A 27,818-nucleotide genomic window follows, 5' to 3' on the forward strand; every position below is an offset into this window, starting at 1 on the left:
GCTGCCGAGGGTCTGGCTTGCCTGGAAATGTGAGCAAGCGACGGGGTAGGGAAGGAGGTGGGGAGCAGGAGGAAGGTGAGTGGGCCGTGGCCACCTCCCTCCTGGTTTCCTTCTGGCCCCAGTATTGGGGCACCCAGGGGAGCACCTGCTGCAGCTTCCGGGCGGGCGTCCACCTCCAGGTAGAGACCAGTGGTTGGTAATGGCTGCCACACCATTCACTGGGCAGGACGCAGCCAGAGCAGAGTGCCCCGGAGCCGGTCCTGGATGTGCTCACCGCCGAGCACCCGGCCGGAAGTGGGGACGCGGCCCGGGGGATGAGCTCACCGCCGAGCACCCGGCCGGAAGTGGGGACGCGGCCCGGGGGATGAGCTCACCGCCGAGCACCCGGCCGTAAGTGGGGACGCGGCCCGGGGGATGAGCTCACCGCCGAGCACCCGGCCGGAAGTGGGGACGCGGCCCGGGGGATGAGCTCACCGCCGAGCACCCGGCCGGAAGTGGGGACGCGGCCCTGAGTGGTGCCTCAGCTGTCACCCAACCCCGCCTGCTCTCTGCTTCCTCTCCAGCTGTCTCTACAGCACCCGCGGGACCGGGAAGCCAGCAGCGCGGCTCGCACTCACCCACGAAGAGCTGGCTGTTGAGCTGCAAGAGCCTGTGTCCATCCTCGGGGGCCTGGCGAGTGCTGGGGGGCAGCAGGTCCACCTGCAGCAATGCCTCCTTCACGTTCCTCTCGGCTCGGACCAGGTGCCACCGGTTGTCACTGAGGGGAGTGGGCGACTGCACCGTGAGCTCGCAGGGCCCGTTTCCCACGTCGAATGAAAAGGCCACTTCTGCGGGGGCTGGAAACATCCCACAGGGAAGCAGTGTCAGCGACAGCCGAGGAGGGGCCTGAGCTTGGACCATGGGGAGGGCTCCCCGGTGGCAAGGGCGTGGGGCCCTCAGGCGGGGAGTCGACTTTTGGAGTCGGGTGAAAAGGCAAAGTTAACTTATGTATACGGGAAAATAAATAAGCTCAGAATGTACAGTTCAGTTTACTAAGTAAGGAACTGGAAAGGTAATGACCTGTGGCAGAGAAACTAAACCACCTGGGTCTGTGGAGAATTTCGTCCTGAACCTCACACAGTTTGATGAGCAGGTTGGGGGCATTGGTCGTAACACGGCAGGTCTGTGCCACGAAGGGACTGGGAATTCAGGAACGCCTTGTGGACGCCCTGGTGGGACCCAACGCCCTGTTTGTACCCAGCTGAATGCAGACAGGTCCTGCCCACGGGCTGCCAGCTGTGCTGCCGCGGCACATGGCCGGTCTCTTTGACCAGCGGTGAGTGGAACTCACAGACCTGAGGGCTGGAAATGAACCAGTCGGGGTGGAGCTGATGACAGGGGCAGGGGGTGCTTCACACACAAAACCGCCCAAGAGCTTACAACAAAGTAACAAGTGCCCCGTAGAGCTTCCCAGACACTCACAGCGCAGCTCCAGGCTGATGAAGTCCGTGATCCCCAAGTTTTCCAGAAACACCCCAGAGGAAGCCGTCGTCTTGAAAAAGAATGACACATCAGCGCTGAGCTCTCCATGGAAGGTGGGGAAGTGAAGGTAGGAGGCCTCCGTGTGGAAAGACGCCGAGTTCCAGAAGGACCCTGACGGGAGAAGGGGGAGAAGGCAGCAAACCCGTGAGGCATGTCAAACGTTCGCTGCTGAGTGCAGCCGCAACCTAAGAAGGCCGCGTTTGTGTTCTTTGTGACGTTTTCCTGAACATGAGGTCTGCGCGCAGAGTCGGCGGTTGATGAGAACCGGGAGGTGCGGGGCCCGCACGGCACAGGAAGGAATTCACCTTCGATGTATGAAGTGTCTTCACTCTGAACGCCTTACCCAGGCAAATCACTTCAATAATGTTCCACCATACTTTTATTATCAAAACATTGGTTTGTTCATCATTTGATATTTTAAGCACCTTTGTAAATTTAAGTTAAAGAAAATATCCTGCAGAAACCCCCTGAGCTGGCCACGCTCACCTTCCCACCCAGGCGTCCGGAACTTCTTCACACCCAGTCAGGGCCACCACCACGTGGCGGGAGCCCCGGCTCTCATCCAGGCCTGGGTGGTAATTCCTCCTCCAATGAGAAGATTCATCAGTGGAACCCTCGCCTCATGCTACGACTGTGTCTCACAACACACGCTTTTCATCCAATCTCCACGGCTCCTCAGAAAACTGGATCGGAAAATAACCACTTTTTTTATACTGGTTTCTGTTAGTGTAATTTTTTATTATTATTATTATTATTATTATTTCTTGAGACAGAGTCTTGCTCTGTCACCCAGGCTGGGGTGCAGTGGTGCGATCTCAGCTCATGGCAAGCTCCGCCTCCCACGTTCACACCATTCTTCTGCGTCAGCCTCCCCAGCAGCTGGGACTACAGGCGCCCACCACCACGCCCAGCTAATTTTTTTGTATTTTTAGTAGATACGGGGTTTCACCGTGTTAGCCAGAATGGTCTCGATCTCCGACCTTGTGATCTGCCCACCTTGGCCTCCCAAAGTGCTGGGATTACAGGCGTGAGCCACCGCGCCCAGCCTGTTAGTGTAATTTCATATCACTTATGATCAATGCAAAATAAATGGCTTAAAACATTTTAACAGTGCTCAAGTTGATAAAAGCATCTTCCCGAGTGATTAGCACATTAATGGAAATGGAATTCCAAAGGCATGTAATATAATCCTGTCATATGTAGTAGATTTAAATGACTGTCCATTCATGGTTTTTATCTGGACTTTCATTCCCTCTATTTTATCTGGTTGTCCACAGTTGCCATTCTGAGGCAATGCTGTGAGCTTCTCTGGATTTAGCTTGATGCTGGCTTTCGTGGAAGGCCCGTGGTGTGGTGTGGTGGTGAAGTGGGACCCAGCGGCTGTGCATGACCCTGAAGACTCAGCCAGGTACTGGCTATGCTGTCCTGGACTCCAAAGCTGCTGGTGTTGCCTCGAAAGTTCTGGGGCATCCATTGTAAGCATAGATCGTTATGCGAACAGCCCATTCCTCGTCACTCCCCAGACTTCATAACATCCTCACACCTAAATTACTTTTCCTGGAGAATGAGTTCATGCAGAGTGTCAGAAAAACAGCCACATCCCACTATCCATTCCCTCTGTTACCACGGGGAGGGAGACCCCACTCGCCTCTGCTCTGAGCAGGCGCAGATCCACGTTCGGTCCCATCTGGGGCCGAGGATGATGCTCCGCTCATCCACCTCTCAGCTTCACCTGGAGGAACTCATATTAAGGAGTCCGTGCTCAGGTTTTTGGCAGCTCACATGCAGCCAGCTGCCCGTTTGCTGGGTTTCCGTTGAGAATTCTTTCTGAAGATGTTTCATTTTTCTCTGGAGCAGTCTCTGGTTAAATGAAGCTACAAGCACATTTCTTAACTTCTGTGTTACTGTTGTTCCTGGGCTTGGCCATAGTGAATGTGAATTAAGGTGATGCCTGGCACCCGGCTGGGATGTGAATTAAGGCGATGCCAGGCACCCGCCGGGAAACCCCACGTTTGTAGTCTCAGGCGAGTCCCTGGAGATGCCTCGAGATCATCACAGTGCTTTTAGTTGAACAATTGCAGAAAAAAAAAAATATGTGATTTAAGATGGCAGGAAAGACAGAAAATCAGGCCTATTCCCACCCTGGCCACTGTCAGGAGTGTCTGGGTTCCTTAAAATCCCAAAGTAGAGGAAATCGTGAAAGGATGTCTCTTATTTCATTTTAGCTTTGTGAGCGGGGGGCTCGTTTAGTCCAGTGGATGAGAATCTGCTCCACACGCTGCCCGTTTACACAAGGGCCACTCCAGGACAGAACCTTCGGCTCCCTGAGGGGCTGAACCTCACAGGAAGTTGGTCAGCTGGGAACAGGAAAAGCAAATGCGGCTGCCCCCACGCCGCTCCACACACACCTGGAGCCCTGGGGTCCTCTGCCCCGCGTACAGGTGGGCAGGAGAAGGTGCCGGAGGCTCTCTGGGGAGTGGCTCCAGGGTGTTTCTGGCAGGAGCCATGGCCTCTTGTGCTATACAGGGCTCAGGTGGAAGCACAGTGGGCCCGAGTCACCCACCAGGAAGGGCTCAGCACAACCACACGAGCCTCCGCGCAGCAGGGACTTGGTGACAGCCCTGCTCCAAGGTGACTTCCTGTGCGTGTGTGTAATGCAAAGGGTTACAGAACCCAAAAACAATTTCCATACCAGAGAGGGGGTGGAAGCTGCATTCACTTGTGTGTGTGTGTGTGTGTATGTGTGTGTGTGTAACCCAAAGGCTTACAAAATCCAAATACAATTTCCACAGCAGAGAGCGAGGTGGAAGCTGCATTCACTTGTGTGTGTGTGTGTGTGTGTGTGTGTGTGTGTGATGCAAAGGGTTACAGAACCCAAGTGCGAATTCCACAGCAGAGAGGTGGGTGGAAGCTGCATAGTGGAGATGTGGAAATAAACTCTACAGACACAGGGTCTAAGACGGGGCACCCAGGGACTGTGCACGTACAGTGTGGATGATGTCTGTGCATGTGTAGTGTGGATGACACACAGATGGTGTTCACCTTTTACACGAAGGGTGGATGTGTTGTGCGCATATTGTACATAACTTGGTGAACCTCCACTCACAAAGTTAAAATGAAACAAGAGACCTGCCTTCAATGTTTTTTTCCGATAGACATTGCCCATTCGGGAAAATAAGTTTTATTAGCCCTATGGGATTAAGGTTTATTTCATAAATATTTTCTTTTTTAAATTTCTATTTGATCTACAAATAAACCTTCCAAATAATAAATTAATTATTTTTTAAAAGGAAGAGAAAACTTGTTAAAAGGCAGGTGGCTTTATAAAGCAAGGATGCTTACTTCCAAGATCAAAGACACACACAATGTAACCATATGTTTCTTAAAACTAGGAATAGAAATTATAAAATTGCTGAGGTACTAACTTTTTCTTTTCAAATTTGCCTTTCTGATTATTTACAAAAATGAACTGGTAAGCCTGGCTTTTTAACAAAAAGAAAACACCAGGAGTGGTTATAATTTCCCTGTTGAGAGCACAGATACTCTTGATTTTAGACTTCAATGGTTCCTCTTTTGAAATTTGTAATGCTGTTTCCTAATGTTGGGGAAAATTATAGGAATCAAATATAAAGCAAAACAAAATGAAAATCATGCAATATGCTGGATATAATTACAGTTTTTGGTTGGTAGAACAGCTGGAAAGAGAACAAAGCTATTCATGAACATGTGCATAGAAAAGCCACCCTCGTCCGGAGACACGTGCAGCATGAAACTGTCAGGCCGACGGGGAGGGATCATTACTCTCAGAAGTCATCCCTGACGGCAGCACTGAGGAGCCAGCTCAGCAGACACACGGCTGGGTCTTCTGTGCACACCTTTGCCTCCAGGTTAGAGGGTGGCGTTTCTGACATCAGCAGCTCGACACAGACTCCGGAGGCACAGGCCTGCGTCCATCACCTGCAGCAGAGCAGCACACACCGGGCCGTTCCTCTGTTCCACCGCTGTTCATTCTCACAGCCACCAAGAATCAGCCGGTCACAAAGGAGTGGAAAGAAGCAACTCTGGACCCAAATTTCCGTCTGTGCTCCCGTGTGACCGGTGCAGGACGTGGCGTGGAGGGAGCCCCGGGCCTCTGTTCAATGTTCCTGTGGATTCCTTGGGCTGCCGCAGGCTCCTCGCCGACAGGTCCAGGGGCACCTCTGTCCTGCAATGTGGCCCGGCGGCACCGGTGCAACTGGGCACACTCTCTCCCTGCCCTGAGGCCCGCCGGGGTCCTCCTCAAAGCACCGCTGCTCAGAACTTCTGGCCCATCCCACACGCCCACTGCCCTCTGCCCTGGAGGGCTCTGCCCTTGGTCCTTCCCTTCCCCAGATACCCACTGCCCTCTGTTGCCTCCCCCTCCAGCCTCCCGAGTCCAACACCCCCCTCTCTGCTCTGCCCATGCCCATCTTGGGCTTTGGAGCAGCTCACACCTGAGCTCTGCACACAGGTCCCAGGCTCTGCCACTCAGACCCAACCCTCAAGGCTGCCGGACTCATAAATCACATCCACTGCCCATTCAATCTTTCTGCTTTTATCTTCGGATCCAGCCCCAGTTCGATCCGTACCACCCGGCCTCTGTTGAAGCTGCTTCAGCTCAGACTGGGTCACAGCAACCCTCAGCCAGGCCCCACATGCTTGGTTCCTGCTGAGCAGGACTCTCTTCCTCGTGTGCTGGATGCTGGACCCCCCCGTCCTCCTCAATCCAGGCCTTCTCCCGGATGCAGCCTTCTGTGGAGCCCCCCTTGCCCCTGCCCTTCCCTCCTCCCCGGTCCCTGGCACCGTCCTGTGGGTGTGGGGTGCACCTGTTCTCTTCCTCACTGTGGCCCCCAGGAGAGTGGTGCCACCGTGGCCTCCCTGTTGCATCACTGGAGCCACTCACATATTGCTTCACTAAAGGACTTGGCAACGTTTCCTGTTTTCTTCAGCCACAGAAAATTCAGAATATGCCTTTCGTTTGGTTTTATAATGTGCCCTCCAACAAACCCTCCTGTGCTTCGCGGATCAAATGGAGAGAGGGAGGCAGGGAGGAAAGAAGAGGAGCGGGCAGGCAGATGACCAAAAGAGAACAGTTCCAAGCAGAGCGAGGGATTCAGAATTTCAGACTGGGATGGATTCCTGGCCCTGGGCAGGTGGCCCCGGTGCAGCCCCAAAACCTTTTTGTGAGGGCAGGGTTGATCCCCTTCGCCCAAAGTGGTTTAGGCACAGCAGTGCCCGAGGGGAGAGAATCAAGGACAACGTTGTCTAAGGGGCAGCCTCCTCCGGGCTGTACGGCTGCACGCCCTGAATATTCATGCTCTCTGGGCAGCTAGGATTCCCCAGACAGCTGCTCCAGTCACGCAGAAGAAATGAAAGAGCCAATTCCAGCAGCTCAGCCATGGTTTTTCCTCCCACAGGACACTTAGAGGAAGGTTTTCCAATGCCAGGTAGCAGCAGGGCCGATGTTTACATTAAATTTAAAATGATCAGAATTCAAATGTCAAAGATTTATAATGGCTTTTCAGGTTAATCATCAAACTGAACATGAAAATAAAGTGTCTCTCTCCCGCTTGTGAAAGGTTGGCGCGGCGTACACACCTCTGGGGAAGGAAGGTGCCGTGATGGAGCCGGTTCACAGAACTTATCTCCCCGAAACACTGACCAAACAAAGAGCTATTCGTAAAAATGCAAAACCACAGCGGATGACCAACAAAGCAGCTTTCAGGGGCTGCCCGAAACCCCGTGTGGCTCCCGCCTGATTTCCAGGCTGACATCTGGGCCTGTTCTGATGGCCGTGGGCTGCTTCTGGTGGCCAGTTCCAGCCTGTAAGGCGCTTCCAGCACGGGCATCCTCCCTGCCAGGACCCACAGACTAAAAACCTAATAGAGATGTGAGCAGAAGAGACCCCAGTTCTCTCATGAATCATGCTGAGCGTGGAGCAGTGGACGACTGCTCTGAGCCAGGCAATCAGAGAGAAACTAGTGAAAATCTTGGGGGAAAAGAATCTATGATCAACACAGGGCAGACTGAGGGGTCACTGAGGTGCGAGGATGGAGCCAGAGGCAGGGGCTGAGGGCACAGAGCAGGAGAAAGCAGCTGTCAAGGAGCGCCTATGACAGGCAGGTGCGTGGTGGTGCTTGTATGATCATCGATCACATCTGTTCTTCCAAACTCCTACAATCCTACAACAACACATCACAAATGTGTGCTAAGGTTTTAATTTAGAACAAATAATTGCTCTGTTTTTAAGTTCCAGTTAAGAACTTGGACCATAAAATGTCTGAGAAAGGTAAAAAAAAAAAATGTGGGTGGTGAAGCCACTGAGGTGCGTCCGAAGTCACCAGATGTCTCAGAGGGAAGTGAGGTTGGGCGTGCACTGCCTCACTGTGAGGAGGTGCTCACAGGGACTGGGGACTGGTCTCCACCTGGGAAGGTCCTGCTGCAAATGCATAGTGACCATGAAAGCTGCAATTACATTTAAAAATATTGCTTTAGGTTGCAAATATTGTGAGAAGATGAAATCACAGGAGCCACTGTTACAAAAGAGGGAGAGAGAGAGAGAGAGAGAGAGAGAGAGCGAGAGAGAGCGCTAGAGTTGCAGAAATCAAGAAGTGAAAAAGCGAAATGCACTTGGTTCGTTTGTTTCCAGCCAATGTTCTGATCCCGCCATCCGGGTAGTGAGAAGCCGAATGCATGCCTGGTTTCAGGCCCCAGTTCCCTGACCAAGCGATGGAGACAGGAGGCTGGGTCCGTGGACAGATGATGCCCGTGGAGTCTGAGGAAGCTTCTCTTGCAGGGCATGCTGCACACACTCGCAGGGGCGTCTCCCTCAGCCGATGCCTGGGATGTTTCCAGCTGATGGGGAGGCTTCTCAGGGCTCCCCTTGCCTCTCCCGGTAACGCCTTAGACCAACCACTGAGTAACAGCCACGCGGCGTGCGTCACTTCCCTAATTTTAAAAAGGCGCATAACTCCTCGTTTTCCATCAACCCCCCCATGGAGGCGGTCTTTGCGCGGACAGGCGCTGTCAGGAGAGAGGTGTGGGCGCTACCTACCGTCTCCCTGGCACTGCAGTGGTCCCAGCTTGTAAGCTGCCTCCGAGCCTGGGCGGTCCGCGTCGGTGATGACGATCTGTGTGACTGGCAGGTGCTCACGGTGGGAAAGCACGCCCACGTCGCTCGTCCTGGGGGAAAAGACACCGCGTGACGCTGGGCAGGGCCAGGATTACCCAGCTCCACCTGCAGGGACATGCCAGGCCTGGCGGGGCCACCACCCAAATGCCAGGTCCAGTAACACCCTTGATGCGTCCTTTTGTCCACATGGGGACCACAGAGAAGGCAGGCAGCAGACTCTGAAGGTGGTCATCTGTCAGCCCGAGATCGCAGCTTCAGCAGAAATGAGTGGCAGATTGTGCTTCTAAATGTCGGAGTACGAATAAATACTGCTAAATAAATAATAAATAATAACAAATGCTGCACGGAATGCAGTGTTACGTGCCTTGTGGGCAACTAAGTGAGGGGGATTGTTAAGTATTAATAAGATATAGTAGTCTATGTAATACATCAATAAAAAACGACTTTCATTCAGATTTTTATTTTAATTATTATTATTTTAGAAAGCTACCTTGTGTTTGCTTTGTCCTTCTTTATTGACTTTTATAACTAAAAAAAAAAAAAACTGATTTGAAACCGAGTTGGGAATCCAATGCAATGCAATACTCTCTAAACTTTAATCAGTGGGATGATCTGAGAGTGAGTGCTCGGTCAATACCTGTCCCTAGAGGTTTCTTCCAACCTGAACTGCCCACTCTCTCTTCCCACAGGTGACAGGTGTGATCCTTCCAGGGATGTTTGCGCACTCATTCCTGCTATGAATGGCTTTATAAAACTGAGTGTGTGCTGGAGATAAATGAGCGTCTCTAGGAGAAATGCAGAGACGGCTGGGATGGGACAGAGAGCCTGGCCCCGGCTGCCACCGCCTCCTCTCTGGCTGGTTTCCATATTTCCCAAATAAGGGCATTGTTTACGTTTTTGCTGCATCTTTGCTATTTTATGATGGACTTCACTTTCATGTGGATTTCTGATTTATAGACCATAGAGAATCTGATTTGAACCAGAAATACCCTGAATCCACAGGGAGAAATAAAGCCATTTCTACCGTTTAGATGCAGCCAATTCTGCCTCCATGTAGATTTGGAAGAAAGGGCCAAGGTGCTGAATGTGTGGCTATTCCTATTTTTTTTATGCAACTAAAAGTTCCTCATTTAACAGAAAAAAATGTTATCACAGTTAACAAAATTAAGCATTTTATTTCAGATTAAGCTTAAAATTGTGGCTTAAATGTTTTATTTCAGATTAAACTTAAAATTGTCTTAAACATTTCCTCTTACATTATCATATGTCCGCTATATTTAGTGCATATACTGAGATACAAAGGAATAAAAATTAAAATATAAACAGTAAGACAGTGAAGGAACTGGATCATTTGCCAAATTTAACCTCAACAATCCACTGCTTTACTTAGTTAAGCTTCTACTTCTTTTTGGTAACAAGGAAGATACAACACAGATTTTCCAAGTCTATTAAAGCTTGATTTCGGAATACTAGAGAGCAGGCACCAGGAGCACGGCTTATGCGGAGTGTGAGGGGCCAGCCTGGGACGTCTCTGAGGTGGTGGAGAGCAGCCACATTAATCACTGTCTGACCGTCCGTCTCTGACAGCACAAACACCCAAGTCCCGGGAGGCCAGGAACACTCCTGGGAAATGCAGAGCTTGTGGTCATTCAAGGTCAAACCTTGAAGTTTTTAAGCATAACTTTGCAGAATGCATGCCTTTTATTAAGAGTTTAACGTCAGCAATGTATGTAGAGTGCTGAGAATAAGTAAATGTAGCTCAGTGGATGCATATGTGTGGAGAAAGGTGATGAAATACTAATATGTCTTTGGTCAGCGTTGGTTTGGAAGCTGCTACTGCTCAGCTGCGGGGAAGAGTGGCCTTCTACATTGTCATGTGAGTGCAAACTCCCTGCTTCATTCAGGGGATTCACGATAGATTTGCCAGGCTCACTGAAAACTGCTGGTTCACAGCCACGCCTGACTCCTCTATGTTCTCCTTGCAGGTTTCACTGCAAGACAGACACAGACACAGACACAGTGAAGCTGCCACGGGTTCCCAGAGGTCTCCAGAATCCAAGAAGACAGCATTTAAACTTCCTTCATAGACACTCCTAAACTACAGAAAATGTTAAGGGATATTTTTAAACATTGGAAAGGAGGAACGTGGAGAAATGTCTGGCCAACTCTAACATTTACTAGAAGAACAGAAATGTTACCATTGTCCACAACAAAATCATTCAGAACCTTTTTCTTTTTTTTTTTTTTTTTGAGACGGAGTCTTGCTCTGTTGCCCAGGCTGGGGTGCAGTGGCCGATCTCAGCTCACTGCAAGCTCCGCCTCCCGGGTTCACGCCATTCTCCTGCCTCAGCCTCCCGAGTAGCTGGGACTACAGGCGCCTGCCACCTCGCCCAGCTAGTTTTATTTTTTTTGTATTTTTTAGTAGAGACGGGGTTTCACCGGGTTAGCCAGGATGGTCTCGATCTCCTGACCTCGTGATCCGCCCGTCTCGGCCTCCCAAAGTGCTGGGATTACAGGTTTGAGCCACCGCGCCCGGCCTAGAACCATTCTTAGGGCCAAATTTGAAGACAGCTCCAAGTGAATGGAGCAGTTTTTACTTTCTTATGAGAAATGTGACTTACAGAAAAATATATCATCACCAAAAACTTTCTTGATCAATTAAAATTTTACTTTATGAGAAACATCTCAGGCATTTAAATGGCTTAAATGAGAACATAAAAAACACCAATGTACCCATCTAACTTAATAACTAGAATATTGATTGTAAAGGAAAAACCAAAATTACAATAATTATGGATATTATATATGTAGAAAATACAAAATAATTTACAGACCATAAAAATTAATATGAGTCTAGCAGGGCCAATGGATAAAAAATCAATGACACGAAAACAGACTGTGTTTCCATACACCAGCAACACCAACTCGGCGAACATGAAGTGCAAAGCAACTTGGCTCTCAGTAGCATCCAAAACACAAACCCCCAGGAGTAAAACCAACGAAGGCACGTGAGACCTCTACACTGAGCGCTATACAAAGGTTACTGAGGGAATAGTCAAGAGTTGGAACACTCAATGCTGTAAAACTGTGAACTCCCCAGATTTTTCTGAAGCATTAACACAGCCAATGAAACTAATGTCAAGTGTCAGCTGCAGCAGCGGAAGGTGCCCCAACAGTGCTGGCGAGACGGGGAAACTCCCAAGGTGTCCTCCAAGACAGAAACAGAGAACAAAAGGCTAGAGAATAGCCCCCAGAGCCACACGGCCCGCAAAGCTGGGAGAGGAGCCCCACATGGCTGCTGTGCACACAGACGGTGCAGACAGTGAATCGGGCCCAGACCCCGCCGCAGACCTCGGCAGAGACAGGGCAGCTTGGAGAGAATGCATGTGAAAGAGAAAAGGGAAGGCACGAACAGCGAACCTAGAACTGATCTAAAATCACCGCCAGAGAGAAAGTCCACTTGAGGGTGAAAATACTGGAAAACGGCACATAGATCGGGGCACTGGCTACAGGAAGGGGCTGGGCACACTCACGCGCTCAAGAAGGTGGCTTTGCCAAGACAAGAGTCTGGGGGAGGGAGGATGGAAAGGGAAGTGCCCTTTGGAAACCATGTGGTATAATGGAAGGGATGTTAGAGAGAAACTCTAGGATCCCACCAGGAAAAGGAAATTGTGAAAAACTAATGACGGTCACAAAACCCTTCCCCTTACACAGGACTCCACGCAAGGACCATGCTGACTGCAGCGGTGCCCGTAACCCAGGACCCATATGTCAACCATTTTCTACAACCAGCCCTGCCCACAGAGATGCAAAGACACCGTCTTCATAAATGTAAAACAAAACAAAGTGAAAACCACCTGGGTGGAAATCTCCCTGGGACACCAGCAATGAGTGAAAAAAAATATAACAGAATCTTCCAAATGGACTTAAATGTCTTTAAACAAGCATAAGAAGGTGTGACAAGGTACTATGAATCCGAAATTCACAAACTAAGAAGAAACGTGGACCAACCATCCGGAAGAAAGCAAGCAAGGGAACAGAAATTACAAAATAAACCCAAGAAAACTACAAAACCATAGAAAATGAGGAATAATTACAACATGCCCAAGAGAGAACAGATTCAGATAAAAATGTAATAAAGGTCATTGGATAAAAGCAAAAACGAACAACTCAAAGAAAGCAAATCAGATAAATAAAAAATCAATATGAACCAGAAAGTAGTGGAAATAGAAGACAAAGAAAACCCAATTTATATGTAACCAGAGATAAAGAAAAAATAAAACAGAACTAATATTTAAAACTATAACCCAACAAGTCTTTCTGAAAGCAAAGGAAGACCTGAGCTGTACACACAGAGGAACTTGACCTGGAACAATCAACTCTGCGGTTTATCCTAGTAGAAGTGTTAGACTTAAAACACAAGGAAAGGGCCGGGCGCGGTGGCTCACGCCTGTAATCCCAGAAGTTTGGGAGGCTGAGCCGGGTGGATCATGAGGTCAGGAGTTCAAGACCATCCTGGCTAACACGGTGAAACCCCGTCTCTACTAAATATACAAAAAATTAGCCAGGCGTGGTGGCAGGTGCCTGTAATCCCAGCTACTTGGGAGGCTGAGGCAGGAGAACAGCGTGAACCCGGGAGGTGGAACTTGCAGTGAGCTGAGATTGTGCCACTGTACTCCAGCCTGGGCGACAGAGCGAGACTCCATCTCAAAAAACAAACAAAAAAACACACAAGGGGCCAGGCGCGGTGGCTCAAGCCTGTAATCCCAGCACTTTGGGAGGCCAAGATTGGCGGGTCACGAGGTCAGGAGATCGAGACCATCCTGGCTAACCCGGTGAAACCCTGTCTCTACTAAAAAAAATACAAAAAACTAGCCGGGCGAGGTGGCGGGCACCTGTAGTCCCAGCTACTCAGGAGGCTGAGGCAGGAGAATGGTGTGAACCCAGGAGGCGGAGCTTGCAGTGAGCTGAGATCCGGCCACTGCACTCCAGCCTGGGCGACAGAGCAAGACTCCATCTCAAAAAAAACAAAACAAAACAAAACAAAAACCCACACACAAGGAAACAATGACCAGAGTTTCAGGCCAAAATGGTGAAATAATGTACAAGGGCCTCAGATTTCTCCAAAATAACATACATGAAGGTAATGGTAGAAGATTATTTTCAAAAGTGTGAAGGAAACATGAACCAAGGGCTTCACATCCAGTCACCTCCCTTCGGATGCCAGGTCACAATATGAGGCGGGTGCTCCCCAGAGCTGCAGGGATTCTACACCCAGAGGCATCTGCTCTGCCTTTGAAGAATTTACTGGAGCACGAACAGCAGCCAACCGGGAGATGACTGGGCAACTCCAGCAGAATTAATACGCGTGAGGATGGAGGATGTTTAATTGCAGACCTAAGAGTGACACAGAGCTGGCCACGTGCATGGCTGGTGTCAGTGGGATGCCTGTGGGCGTGGTTAGTTTTATTCTTGCAGAATGGAGAGGATGCAACAGGGAGGAGGCAGGAGAGGGAGACAGGGCTGAGCAGCACTGAGGGCTCAGCAATGAAGGAAAAATTAAAGCCTATAAGCCAAATAGCAATGGATCAGATAAAAGAACAGTAGAATAAAGTCACTTTAAAATAAATAACTATAAAGGTAGAAAGCAACACTCCTTAAATACCAAAATTTTTGTAAAGACCAGAGAAATATACACCATGTAAGAAAGAAACAGCAAACACAGTAATTTGCATAATAACTATTCCATAGAATAATATGATGGTGTTGAACCCAGACATATGAGTTTTAATAATAAATGCTAATGGCCTCAACTCACCTTTTGAAAGTCAAAAGGTTTTAAATTTGACCCCCCAAAGCAAGACACAACAGCACACTCTATATATCAGAGACAAAGAGTGATTTTGAAAGGGTGTGGTGAGAGGACAGAGGCCTGCCACCAACAGACAACAGAAAGAGCGCCCCTGGGTACTAGTCTGGGACCAGGAGTGCAGGGCAGCAAAGCCAGCAGACGCCCAAGTCCCTGGTAAGAATGTAGCATTTGCTGCAACCTGAGCCCATCTCACCATCTAGAGCATCCATGGATCACTCATGACGCCCAATGTGACGTAAATGCCATGTGAAAGCTGTTATACTGTATTACTTTTTTATTTGCATTACGTTATTGTTGTATTTTGTTTTTATTTTGTATTTTGTGAGATGGAGTTTTGCTCTTATTGCCCAGGCTGGAGCGTAATGGCGTGATCTCAGCTCACTGTAATCTCTGCCTCCTGGGTTCAAGCAATACTCCTGCCTCAGCCTCCTGAGTAGCTGGGATTACTGGCATGCACTAATTTTGTATTTTTAGTAGAGACGAGGTTTCTCCATGTTGGTCAGGCTGGTCTCGAACTCCTGACCTCAGGTGATCTGCCCACCTTGGCCTCCCAAAGTGCTGGGATTACAGGCGTGAGCCACCATGCCAGGTCCTGTTGTATTGTTGTTTTCATTGTCTTTTTCTCTGATATTTTTCATCTACCAGCGGATGCAGAGGGTGGACTGTGAGCAGGTGGTGGTAAGGCTGTCACAGCAGTTACAGCCCATTTGCGGGGGTGACAAGGACACACTCCACTACCCTCCTGGATGCTGGAGTCACAGCCTAACGTGGAGGCAGAGCTGTGTCAGTACCGTCACACAAATGGCAGACCAAGGCTCTTTAGGAAGCAAAATCTACAGGAAACGAGAGGTGTCAGGGATGGAAACACACTGGTAATAGGAGAATTTAATATAAAAAGAGACAAAAAGTAAGTAGAGATATAGAAGGACTCAATAACATAATCAATGGAGTATGAGAATATATCAACAGCTACACCCAATAGACAACACAGCCTCCCCTGAAGCTCACATGGAATGTCCACACACCTGACGATTAGTTTACCACAGAGAGAGAAATATAAATAACACACTGTCATCAAAATGTGATAAAACACAGAACTACTGCAGGAATATACCAGGAAAGCCGAGTGAAACCGGACCCTCTGAAGGAAGCGGATTGCTCCTGCAGGACCCAGGAGACACCCCAAATACTATGAGTGCCCAAGCTGTGAAAGTAGGAAAGGGGGGATCATCTGCCCCCAAACACACACCCTCACTGGGGAACCTGAAGATCTAGCTCATAAGAGAAGGATTTGACCTTCACTGGGAAAACACAGGAAGAAGGAAATCTCCAGCTGAACTTTGTAACAATTTGAACTGATTAAGAAGTCTCCTGGGCCAGCGGCGGTGGCTCAAGCCTGTAATCCCAGCACTTTGGGAGGCCGAGACAGGCAGATCACGAGGTCAGGAGATCGAGACCATCCTGGCTAACACAGCAAAACCCCATCTCTACTAAAAAGAAAAAAATACAAAAAACAAAAACAAAAAACAAAAAAAAAATTAGCTGGGCGTGGTGGCGGCGCCTGTGGTCCCGGCTACTTGGGAGGCTGAGGCAGGAGAATGGTGTGAACCCGGGAGGCGGAGCTTGCAGTGAGCTGAGATCCAGCCACTGCACTCCAGCCTGGGCCACAGAGCAAGACTCTGTCTCAAAAAAAAAAAAGCCATCTCCTGGCCAGAAGTTGGGGGAGGGCATGAATCTGGTGTACAGACTCCACAGGGTGGGGAAGCATGAAGTCCTACCTGTTTTCACACCTGGGAGGCAGGCAGCCTGGGGCAAGTTCTCAGCCCTGCTCGCCCACTGCCTGGAAACAGACTCGGTGCTGTTGGCGGGTGGGGGGCACGGTGGGAGTGAGACTAACCCTTTGGGTTGTGTGGGAGCTGGGTGAGGCCTCTGCCAGCTTTTCTCCACTTCCCTGATAACTTGCATGACACAGCAGAGGCAGCCATAATCCTCCTAGGAGCATAACTCCATTGACCTGTGAACCTCACCCCCATCCCCCACAGCAGCCGCAGCAAGACCTGAGCTCAGACATGCCAGCCTCACTCCCACCTGATGGTCCTTCCCTACCCACTGTGGTAGCTGAAGACAAACAGCATATACTCTTGGGAGTTCTAGGGCCCCGCCCACCAGCAGAGCCTCTCCATCCCACCACAGCCCATGCTCTCTGGAAAGTGCCACCTTCTGGCAGGAGGCCAACCAGCATGAAAATAGTGCTTTAAACAACCAAAACTAAAGACCCTCACAGAGTTCATTTCAGCTCCTGCCAACTCCACCAGCGCAGGCGGTGGTATCCATGGCTGAGAGACCTGAAAACGGTTCACATTGTCTGAGCAGACAACCCCCAGTACAAGCCTGGAGCCTGGTAGACTTGCTGGGTGGCTAGATCCAGAAAAGAGAAAACAGTCGCTACAGTTGGGCTCTCAGGAAGCCACATCCATAGGAAGGAGGCGAGAGTACTACATCAAGGGAATACCCCGTGAGTCAAAAGACTCTGAATGGCAGCCTTGAGCCCCAGATCTTCCCTCTGACATAGCCTGCCCCAATGAGAAGGAACCAGGAAAACAATTCTGATAATATGACAGAACAAGGTTCCTTAACCACCCCCCAAAAATCACACTAGCTCACCAGCAATGGACCCAAACCAAGAAATCCCTGATTTACCTGAAAAACAATTCAGAAGGTCAATTATTAAGGTAATCAAGGAGGCAACAGAGAAAAGTGAAGTCCAATTCAGGGAAATCAAAAGACAATACAAGAAATGAGAGGAGAAATCTTCAGTGAAATATAGCATAAATAAAAAACAACCACAACTTCAGGAAATAAAGAACACACTTAGAGAAATGCAAAATGTCTGGAAAGTCTCAGCAGTAGAATCGAACAAGCAGAAGAAAGAACTCAGAGCTCAAAGACAAGGTTTCTAAATTAGCCCAATCGAACAAAGACAAGGAAAAAATAATTTAAAAAAATGAACAAAGCCTCCAAGAAGTTTGGGATTATGTTAAATGCCCAAACCTAAGAATAACTGGCGTTCCTGAGGAAGAAGACAAATCTAAAAGTTTGGAAAACATATTTGGGGGAATAATCAAGGAAAACTTCCCCAGCCTTGCTAGAGACCTAGACCCCCAGATACAAGAAGCTCAAAGAACACCTGGGAAAGTAATCACAAAAAGATAATTGCCTAGGTACACTGTCATCAGGTTATCTAAAGTCAAGATGAAGGTAAGAATCTTAAAAGCTATGGGGCAAAAGTACCAGGTAACCTATAAAGGAAAACCTATCAGATTAACAGCAGATTTCTCAGCAGAAACCCTATAAGCTAGAAGGGACTGGGGCTGTATTTTCAGTCTTCTTAGGCAAAACAATTATCAGCAAAGAATTTTGTATCCAGTGAAACTAAGCTTCATAAATGAAGGAAAGATACAGCCTTTTTCAGACAGACAAATGCTAAGAGAACTCACCACTACCAAGATGGCACTAAAAGAACTGCTAAAAGGAGCTCTAAATCCTGAAACAAACTCTAGAAACACATCAAAACAGAACCTCTTTAAAATATAAATTTCATAGGACCTATAAAACAAAAATATAATTTAAAAAATCAAGGTATACAGCCAACAAATAGCACGATGAATGGAATAGTATCTCACATCTCAATACTAATGTTGAATGTAAATTGCCTAAATACTCCACTTAAAAGGTACAGAATTGCAGAATGGTAAGAATTTGCCAATCAAGTATCTGCTGCCTTCAAGGGACTCACCTAACACATAAGGACTCACATAAACTTAAGGTAAAGGGGTGGAAAAAGACATTCCATGCAAATGGACACCAATAGTGATCAGGACTGGCTGTTCTTATAAAAGACAAAACAAACTTTAAGGCAAGAGCAGTTAAAAAAGACAAAGAGGGACATTATATAATGACAAAAGGCCCTGTCCAACAGGAAAATATCACAATACTAAATATATGTCCACCTAACACTGGAGCTTCCAAATTTATAAAACAATTACTACTAGACCTAAGAAATGGAATAGACAGCAACACTGTAATAGTGGGAGACTTCCATACTCCACTGACAGCACTAGACAGGTCATCAAGACAGAAAGTCAACAAAGAAACAATGAATTTAAACTATAACTTGGACCAAATGGACTTAACAGATATTTGTAGAACACTCTCCCCAACAACTGCAGAATATACATTCTATTCATCAGCACATGGAACTTTCTCCAAGATAGACCATACGATAGGCCACAAAACAAGTCTTACTAAATTTAAGAAAATCAAAATTATATCAAGTACTTTAGACTACAGGGGAATAAGACTGGAAATCAACTCCAAAAGGAACCTTTGAAACCAGGAAAGTACATGGAAATTAATAAACTTGCTTCTGAATGATCATTGGGTGAACAATGAAATCTAGATGGGAATTAAAAAATTCTTTGAACTGAATGATAATAGTGATGCAACATATCAAAACCTCTGGGATACAGCAAAGGCGGTGCTAAGAGGAAAGGTCATAGCCTTAAATGCCTACATCAAAAGATCTGAAAGAACACAAATAAATAGACGATCCAAGGTTACACCTCAAGGAAATGGAGAAACAAGAACAAACTACACCCAAACCAACAGAAGAAAGGAAATAACCAAAATCAGAGCAGAATTAAATAAAATTGAAACCAAAAAAACAAAAGATATATGAAACAAAAAGCTAGTCCTTTGAAAAGATAAATAAAATGGATAAACCATTAACAAGATTAACCAAAAGAAGACAGAAAATCCAAAGAAGCTCAATTAGAAATGAAATGGAAGATATTACAACCTATACCACAGAAATACAAAAGAGCATTCAAGGCTACTACGCACATAACTAGAAAACTTGAGGAGATGGATAAATTCCTGGAAGGATACAACCCTCCTAGCTTAAATCAGGAAGAATGAGAAACCCCGAAAAGACCAGTAACAAGCAGCATGATTGAAATGGTACTAAAAAAATTACCAACAGAAACGTCCAGGAACAGCTGGATTTTACCAGACATTCAAAGAAGAATTGGCAACAATTCTATTGACATTATTTTATAAGAGAGAGAGAAAGATGGAATCCTCCCTAAATCATCCTGTGAAGCCAGTATCACCCTAATACCAAAACCAAGACAGGACATGACAAAGAAAGAAAACCACAGACCAATATCCCTGATGAACACAGATGCAAAAATCCTTAACAACATACTAGCTAACCAAATCTAACAGTATATTTAAAAGATAATCCATCATGATCAAGTGGGTTTCATACCAGGGATGCAAGGACGGTTTAAAATATGCAAGTCAATAAACGTGATATACCACATAAACAGAATCAAAAACAAAAATCACATGATCATCTCAATAGATGCAGAAAAAGCATTGGACAAAATCTATTATCGCTTTATGATTAAAACTCTTAGCAAAATCAGTGTACAAGGGACATATCTCAAGGTAATAAAAGCCATGTATGACAAACCCACAGCCAACATAATACCGAATGAGGAAAAGTTGAAAGCATTTTCTCTGAGAACTGGAACAAGACAAGGTTGCCCACTCTCACCACTTCTATTGGCACTGGATGGAAGCCCTAGCCAGAGCAATCAGACAAGAGAGAAATAAAGGGCATCCAAATTGGTAAAAAAGAAGTCAAACTGTTGCTGTTTGTTGATGATATGATTGTATACCTAGAAAACCCTAAAGACTCTTCCAAAAAATGAATTCAGCAGTTTCAGGATTCAAAATGAATGTACACAAATCAGTAGCTCTGCTATACAACAACAGCTACCAAGCTGAAAATCAAATCAAGATCTCAACCCCTTTCAAAATAGCAATAAATAAATAAATAAGTAAAATACTTAGGAATACACCTAACAAGGAGGTAAAAGATCTCTACAAAGAAAACTACAAAACACTGCTGGAAGAAATCATAGATGACACAAATGGAAACACATCCCATGCTCATGGATGGGTAGAATCAATATTGTGAAAATGACCATACTGCCAAAAGCAATCTATAAACTCAGTGCAATTCCCACCAAAATACCACCATCATTCTTCACAAAACTAGAAAAAAAAGTCCTAAAATTCATATGGAACCAAAAAGGAGCATGCAAAGCCAAAGCAATACTAAGCAAAAAGAACAAATCTGGAGGCATCACATTACCTGATTTCAAACTATGCTATAATGCTATATTCGCCAAAGCAGCACGGTACTGGTATAAAAATAGGCACATAGACCAATGGAACAGAATAGAGAACTAAGAATCAACCCAAATACTTATAACCAACTGATTTTTGACAAATCAAACAAAAACATAAAGTGGGGAAATGACACCCTATTCAACAAACAGTGCTGGGATAACTGGCTAGCCACATGTAGAAAATGAAACTGGATCCTCATCTCTCACCTTATATAAAAATCAACTCAAGATGGATCAAGGACTTAAATCTAAGACCTAAAACTATAAAAATTCTAGAAGATAACATCGGAAAAACCCTTCTAGACATTGGCTTAGGCAAAGATTTCATGACCAAGAACCAAAAAGCAAATGCAATAAAAATGAAGATAAATTGCTGGGACTTAATTAAACTAAAGAGTGTCTGCACAGCAAAAGGAACAGTCAGCAGAGTAAACAGACAACCCACAGAGTGGGAGAAAATCTCCACAATCTATATGTCTGACAAAAGATTAATATCCAGAATCTATAATGGACTCAAACAAATTAGCAAGAAAAAAATATGAACAATCCCATCAAAAAGTGGACTAACAACACGAATAGACAATTCTCAAAAGAAGATACACAAATGGCAAACAAACATGAAAAAATGCTCAACATCCCTAATGACCAGGGAAATACAAATCAAAACCACAATGTGATACTACCTTACTCCCTCGAGAATGGCCATAATCAAAAAATCAAAAAATAACAGATGTTGGCATGGATGTGGCGAAAAGAGAACACTTCTACACTGCTGGTGGGAATGTAAACTAGTACACTCTCTATGGAAAACAGTGTGGAGATTCCTTAAAGAACTAAAAGTAGAACTGCCATTTGATCCAGCAATCCCACTACTGGTATTTATGCAAAGGAAAGTAAGTCATTATTCAAAAAAGCTACTTGCACACCTATGTTTACAGCAGCACAATTCACAGCTGCAAAAATGTGGAAGCAACCCAGGTGCCCATCAATCAACAAGTGGATAAAGGAACTGTGGCGTATGTACATACATGGTGGAATACACTCAGCCATAAGAAGGAATGGATAAAGGCACTGTGGCGTATGTACATACATGATGGAATACACTCAGCCAGAAGAAGGAATGGATAAAGGAACTGTGGCGTATGTACATACATGATGGAATACACTCAGCCATAAGAAGGAATGGATAAAGGAACTGTGGCGTATGTACATACATGATGGAATACACTCAGCCAGAAGAAGGAATGAATTAATGGCATTCACGGTAACCTGCATGGGATTGGAGACTATTATGCTAAGTGAAGTAACTCAGGAGCAGAAAACCAAACATCATATGTTTTCACGCATAAGTGGCAGCTAAGCTATGAGGACACAAAAGCAAAAGAATGATACAATGGACTTTGGGGACTTGGGGGAAAGTGTGGGAAGGGGGTGAGGGATAAAAGACTACAAATTGGGCTGGGCGTGGTGGCTCACGCCTGTAATCTCAGCACTTTCGGAGGCCAAGGCAGGCGGATCATGAGGTCAAGAGATTGCGACCACCCTGGCCAACATGGTGAAACCCCATTTCCACTAAAAGTACAAAAAAAAAAAATTAGCAGGGCGTGGTGGCGTGCACCTGTAGTTCCAGCTACTTGGGAGGCTGAGGCAGGAGAATCGCTTGAACCCGGGAGACGGAGGTTTCAGTGAGCCGAGATTGCGCCACTACACTCCAGCCTGGTGACAGAGCGAGACTCCGTCTCAAAAAAAAAAAAAAAAAAAAAAAGACTACAAATCTTTACTGCTTGGGTGATGGATACACCAAAATCTCACGAATCACCACTAAAGAACTTACTCATGTAACAACAACAACAACAAAAAACTTGATAAAATTGAAAATATTAGCGACCCTTTTACAGAAGGTCCTTTAACTTGAAAATTTCGAGGCTATTTTTAAAAAATTGCCATAAAAAGGGAAATACACATAAAAATTACAGAAGTACTAAAATACTGGTAAATAAAGCAATGCATTTTAGATTATTTAATGCATTGAAATTGGTGAACAGAAGAAAACCTAAACTCTGAAATATTTTTACCAGCCAGAAGTGAAGAATGAACACAAGTATATTTACTTGGCACCATAAAGACTGGTATAAGCAACAAAGAGAATAAAAAAAGCATAAAGAAAAATTTTTAAATGTAAAAATTAATAAGGTGAAGAATAGAAAAATAATACATCTAAATAGTAAATCAAAATACTTAAAAAAAAAACATACTATAAAGACAAATATATCGTGTGTCTGGAAGACCCCAGATAGTTTAATCAAGAAAAAAGGCAGGAAACACACATATGCAAAATAGTAAAATTTTTTAAAAAGGGAAAATTATTAAAAGGGAAAAACCATAAAAAATAAACTACTTTTCAGACCACTCTATGAATGAATTTACCTCTATAGGAATGAATTTATACTCTTTAATTTTTTAAATTAATTAATTTCTTTATTTATTTTGAAATGGAGTTTCACTCTTGTCACCCAGGCTGGAGTACAATGGCATGATCTTGGCTCACTGCAACCTTGCCTCCCAGGTTCAAGCAATTCTCCTGCCTCAGCCTCCCGAGTAGCTGGGATTACAGGTGCGCATTACCGTGCCTGGCTAATTTTTGTATATATTTTGTTTTTATTAGAGACGGTTTTCACCATGTTGGCCAGGCTGGTCTCAAACTCTTGACCTCAGGTGATCTACCCGCCGTGATCTCCCAGTGTGTTGGAATTACAGGCGTGAGCCACTGCGCCTGGCCCTGAATTTATCTTGTTACTAGTGAAAAGATAATTTACTAGGAAAATTAAGTTTAATGAAATTGATTCCACTGGGTTTATGTAGTTTAGTGTATTCAATTCTGTAGAAACAAAACAGAAATGTATCAACAAAATGTGCCACAGAAGTCCCCGGTCAAGGTGAATTCACAGAGAAAGTCTAGTAAAACTTCAAAAATCTAATAGTCCCAATATTCCAAAAAAAGAAAAATTCTTCCAGAGCACTGTTGACACCTAAATCTGATAAAGACGGTAAGAAAAGGAATGCACAGACTGGCCACCTGCGAACGTTGACACAAACCTTCTAGCTGTATTATCGGTGCATGAAGAATGTAATTCCACACAAAGAAAGACACAACACGGCCAGTGATCTATTCCAGTTTCAGTATTAGGAAATCATTAATATGTTTTATCGAATTAAGATATCTAAGGAGAAAAATCATTTGATTACTTGCATAAATGCTGAAAAAACCTTTGATGAATGTTAACATCCATTTCTCATAAAATGTTCTGGATGATAATTATGAAGACACATTCTTGATGTGATTCCGTAAATACACACGTGCACGTGATCAGTGTCTTTATTGAGGCGTACATGGTATCTACATGCGTGACATTCACATGTATACCCTCTAAGTGCCTCAGCCCTAAAGACAGTGTCTCACCAAATGGGCAAGAAGAAAGAGTTCAGTGGAACCGGATATGATGAGACCATGCTTTCACATACACCAATAATCAAGGACTTAAACGTAAGACCTGAAACTATAAAAATTCTAGAAGACAACATCAGAAAAAACATTCTAGACATTGGCTTAGGCAAAGATTTCATGACCAAGAACCCAAAAGCAAATGCAATAAAAACAAAGATAAATAGCTGGGACTTAAACTAAATAATAACCAGTTAGAAGATAGAATGATAACTCGGTTTACAACACCAGAATGGGAGATACACTTGTTTAGGGCTGAATTTAACAGAAGATGCACCACAGGAGCGTGGAAAGAATCTTCTCCAGGAAGGACGAGCTTAGAGCAGGATGCGCCTGGAACCCGTTGGGTAAAATGTAAGAAAGTGCTCAGAGGAGGATGGGGCCTGGCAGGAGGACACGGCTGAAACCCGCCTCACCTGGGACAGCTGCAGCCCCAGATGATGTCAGGACAGGAGACAGGACATGTTATGAAGAGGGAGAGAGACCCTGACAGTCTGAATGTCGACTGAGAAACATGCATACGAGGAACAGTGTTACTGAAACAAAACAAACAACAACAACAACAACAACAAAAACACCACCATCTGAACAACAATCAATAATAATTGATTCAGGCAGGATTAATTAATGGATGCTAAAATAGGTGGGCTGAATCTGAGGCATAAGAGAGTAAGAACATGGTTTCCTACATCCCTGCACAAAACACTATTGATCACAAATGCAAAAATGATCATTCATAGTGGGGAATCCGGCAGACGTCACCCGAACCAAACTGTCAAATTAACATCAACAGTAATGGGGCATTATGGGAATAATTAGAGAAATGTAAATACAAATTATGGGTTACAAAATAGCACTGGATCAATATGAATTTCCTGATTTTGATTTTTGGACTCTGGTTATGTAAGAAAACAGCTTTGCTTTTGAGAAATACAGGACGAAATATCTGAGGTTAAAGGAGCATCATGTCTGCAATGGACTCTGCAATGATTCAGGACCCGTATACTTATGTGTGTCTATATTGAAATAGAGTGAGAGAGAGACGGAGGTTGAGAGGCAGGTGGGAGGGAGAGGAGACCGAACTCGCTTGGAATTACAAGATGGAATTAGAACCCTTGGAGATCTGGATCGGGGATGCTCTCTGGTGCTTTCTTCTAGAATTGTTATTCTTTTGCCTTTCATATTTGATCTGAAATCCAACTGGAATTGATCTTTATGTGCTGTGAAGTAAATATAAAGGTTTACTCCTTGCACGTGGATATCTAGTGGACCCGGCTCCATTTATTAAAAAGACCAAACTTTCCACACTCCCTGGTGCTGCCCACAGGACTGTGCACCTGTCTCTGGACGCTCCTTGGTCATTTGATTGTTTCTTTGCACCGACGCCTCCACACACACCACACACCTCTGAGTCATTTTACAAGTTTTTGATCTTTTATTTTGACCAATGTCAGACTAGTAGACACACTGCGCGACAGTGGAGAATCCCCGTGCACGCCAGTCCTTCCCTCGCACGCTGTGGGTTGCTGGGTTGAGGCTGTCCCTGATGTGCACGGGCCCTCTGGGCATCCCTGGCCGTGTCTGCCACAGTCCGTCCTTCACACTGCCCGGGCGCACTTGTGTCTAGGTTGCATCTCCTCTGCCCTGCGGCTGACTTCAGCGTCACAGCTGAGCGATCCTTACTGAGCTAACCCATGGCTCCCGTGTCAGCCCTGGGGTCTTCAGCAGATTCACCAGCTCCCTCCTTTGCTACCAATCCCGACACCCAGCAGGGTCCCAGGGAGCATGCACCATGGGACACTGCATGAGGGCAGCTTCCCAGTGACCGTCGGTCCCAAGGCCGCGTGGGCAGCAGCTCCCGTGCACTGAGTAGTGTGGGCTGACGAGCGGCCCCTGCCATCCCACGCAGGCCGCAGCCTCCACGGCCAGAAGCCACCTGCAGGCAGAGCTCCTGAGGTCAGTCATAACCGGACACAGATCAGGGCCCCAGAGGCCGAATCCTGCCTCTCCGGGTGGGTGGGGTCCACGCTGCCAAAGCGTTCACTTCGCCCTGACCTCTATGTCCAGGGAACATGGGCGGTGCAGCCCGGGGTGTCCGAGGACTGAGGCTGGCCTGCTCTGCAGATAGGGCTCCTGGTCTCGCAGCCTCAGCCTCGGCTCCATGAGGAGACCGCAGCCCCTGCAGGCCCCACAGGCCCCACACACTCTGCAGGCCCCGAAGGCCTCCCCTACAGGTTACTTCCAGACTCGCACCTTCCTGGGCACTGACCAGCAGCTGCCCACCTGCCGGCGGTTCCTGCTCATCCTCGCTGAAGGGACACGTGTGGTGTCTAGGGAAACGTGTCCTTCCACACCTGCTTCAGGACCGGGGTCCGGCTGTGTGCACTGCTCTGCCCTTGGGGGGCGGGGTGGGGGGCACGTTCCTTTGCCCCACTCAGGAGCATCTCTGGGGTGGACATGGCTGTGGCCGACAGGGCTCTGCCTCTCCTGCACCAGGACTTGTCCAAGCCCTTGGGCCACCTTTGCATCCATCCTGAGTCCCCAGCTCCTTCAGCAATGGGTCGCTGCTGTGCTCACCCAAATCCACGAGTTGATGGGCCCACAAAAGCCCGGCCCGCAATGGGCAGGGGCAGGTGCCCAGGTAATTGACACCCTGTGGCTGCCTCCAGAGTCCTTCCCACTGGTTTTCTCATCGGGCTAGCGTGGCCTCTTCCCTGAGCTGCCAGGACAGTGCTCTGAGGTGGCCTCACAGACGGAGTGGGTCGGCACGGCCGGGGCGAGATGCAGAGGGATTTCAAGGGCCCTTCCCTACTGATGTTGAGAATAACGTTTTGCTGAATCAAGAGCCACTGTTTTAGTAAAGGCACCGCACCTATCACACCGCTCTGATGAGGCCCCTTAATTTAATCTTCAGGATCCCCCATCTTCCAGCATCGTCGGTTTTGATTTTTCAGGCGCCCTATCAGTGATTTCAGGGGGAAATGATTGAGACCACCGCCTGCCATTCTTCAGGTATGCAAGGGTGGCGGGGGTCTCCTCACTGCTCCTGGGAGATGCTGCTCTGCGTTTAGTTTCTGGGGAGGGGAGGGGCTGTTTCAGGAGCTTCCATGTGGGTCTTCTCACCGTGAGGTTTCTACTGCGCAGGTCAAGGGGCCTTGGTGGGCTCTTGTGGCAGGTGCACGCTCATTCCAGCGATTCTCAGGGACAAAAGAAAATACTGAAAGGAACGGAGAGGGGACCAAGCTCCACTCACTGCCTGGCTGCAGACGCCCACCCTCAGCGGGCCCAGGTGGTGTTTCCAATCCCAGTCGGCATCACACGGACCCTGTAAGACCCAGCAATTGTAGGGCACTGGCTGGGGCTCTCGGCTTCCCTGGTTGGGGTGGGGGTGGCTCACGCTTACTGGGCATCACAAGGGCCTTCCTGTGTCACTGGATCCTGCGTCCAAGACTGGACGAGGGCTCAGGATCCTCCACTGCAGCCTCCAGGTCCCCAGGCTGACCCTTTCTGCCT

At 46.8% G+C, this 27,818-nt stretch overlaps 1 protein-coding gene across 6 annotated transcripts in view; it reads right to left on the reverse strand.

The window, feature by feature from the left end:
- LOC105473739 (contactin-associated protein-like 4) overlaps window positions 1-27,818 on the reverse strand; it is a 207,606-nt gene that overhangs the window by 29,816 nt on the left and 149,972 nt on the right. For all 6 annotated transcript variants that reach the window (XM_024790372.2, XM_024790371.2, XM_024790373.2 and 3 more), the window contains 3 exons: window positions 8,594-8,721; window positions 1,462-1,632; window positions 618-836 (listed from right to left, as the gene is read on the reverse strand). In XM_024790372.2, the coding sequence (XP_024646140.2) occupies window positions 618-836; window positions 1,462-1,632; window positions 8,594-8,721 (518 nt within the window). The remainder of the gene's footprint in view (window positions 1-617; window positions 837-1,461; window positions 1,633-8,593; window positions 8,722-27,818) is intronic.

The sequence above is a fragment of the Macaca nemestrina genome, chromosome 11 (assembly GCF_043159975.1).
Source record: "Macaca nemestrina isolate mMacNem1 chromosome 11, mMacNem.hap1, whole genome shotgun sequence".
NCBI lineage: Eukaryota > Metazoa > Chordata > Mammalia > Primates > Cercopithecidae > Macaca > Macaca nemestrina.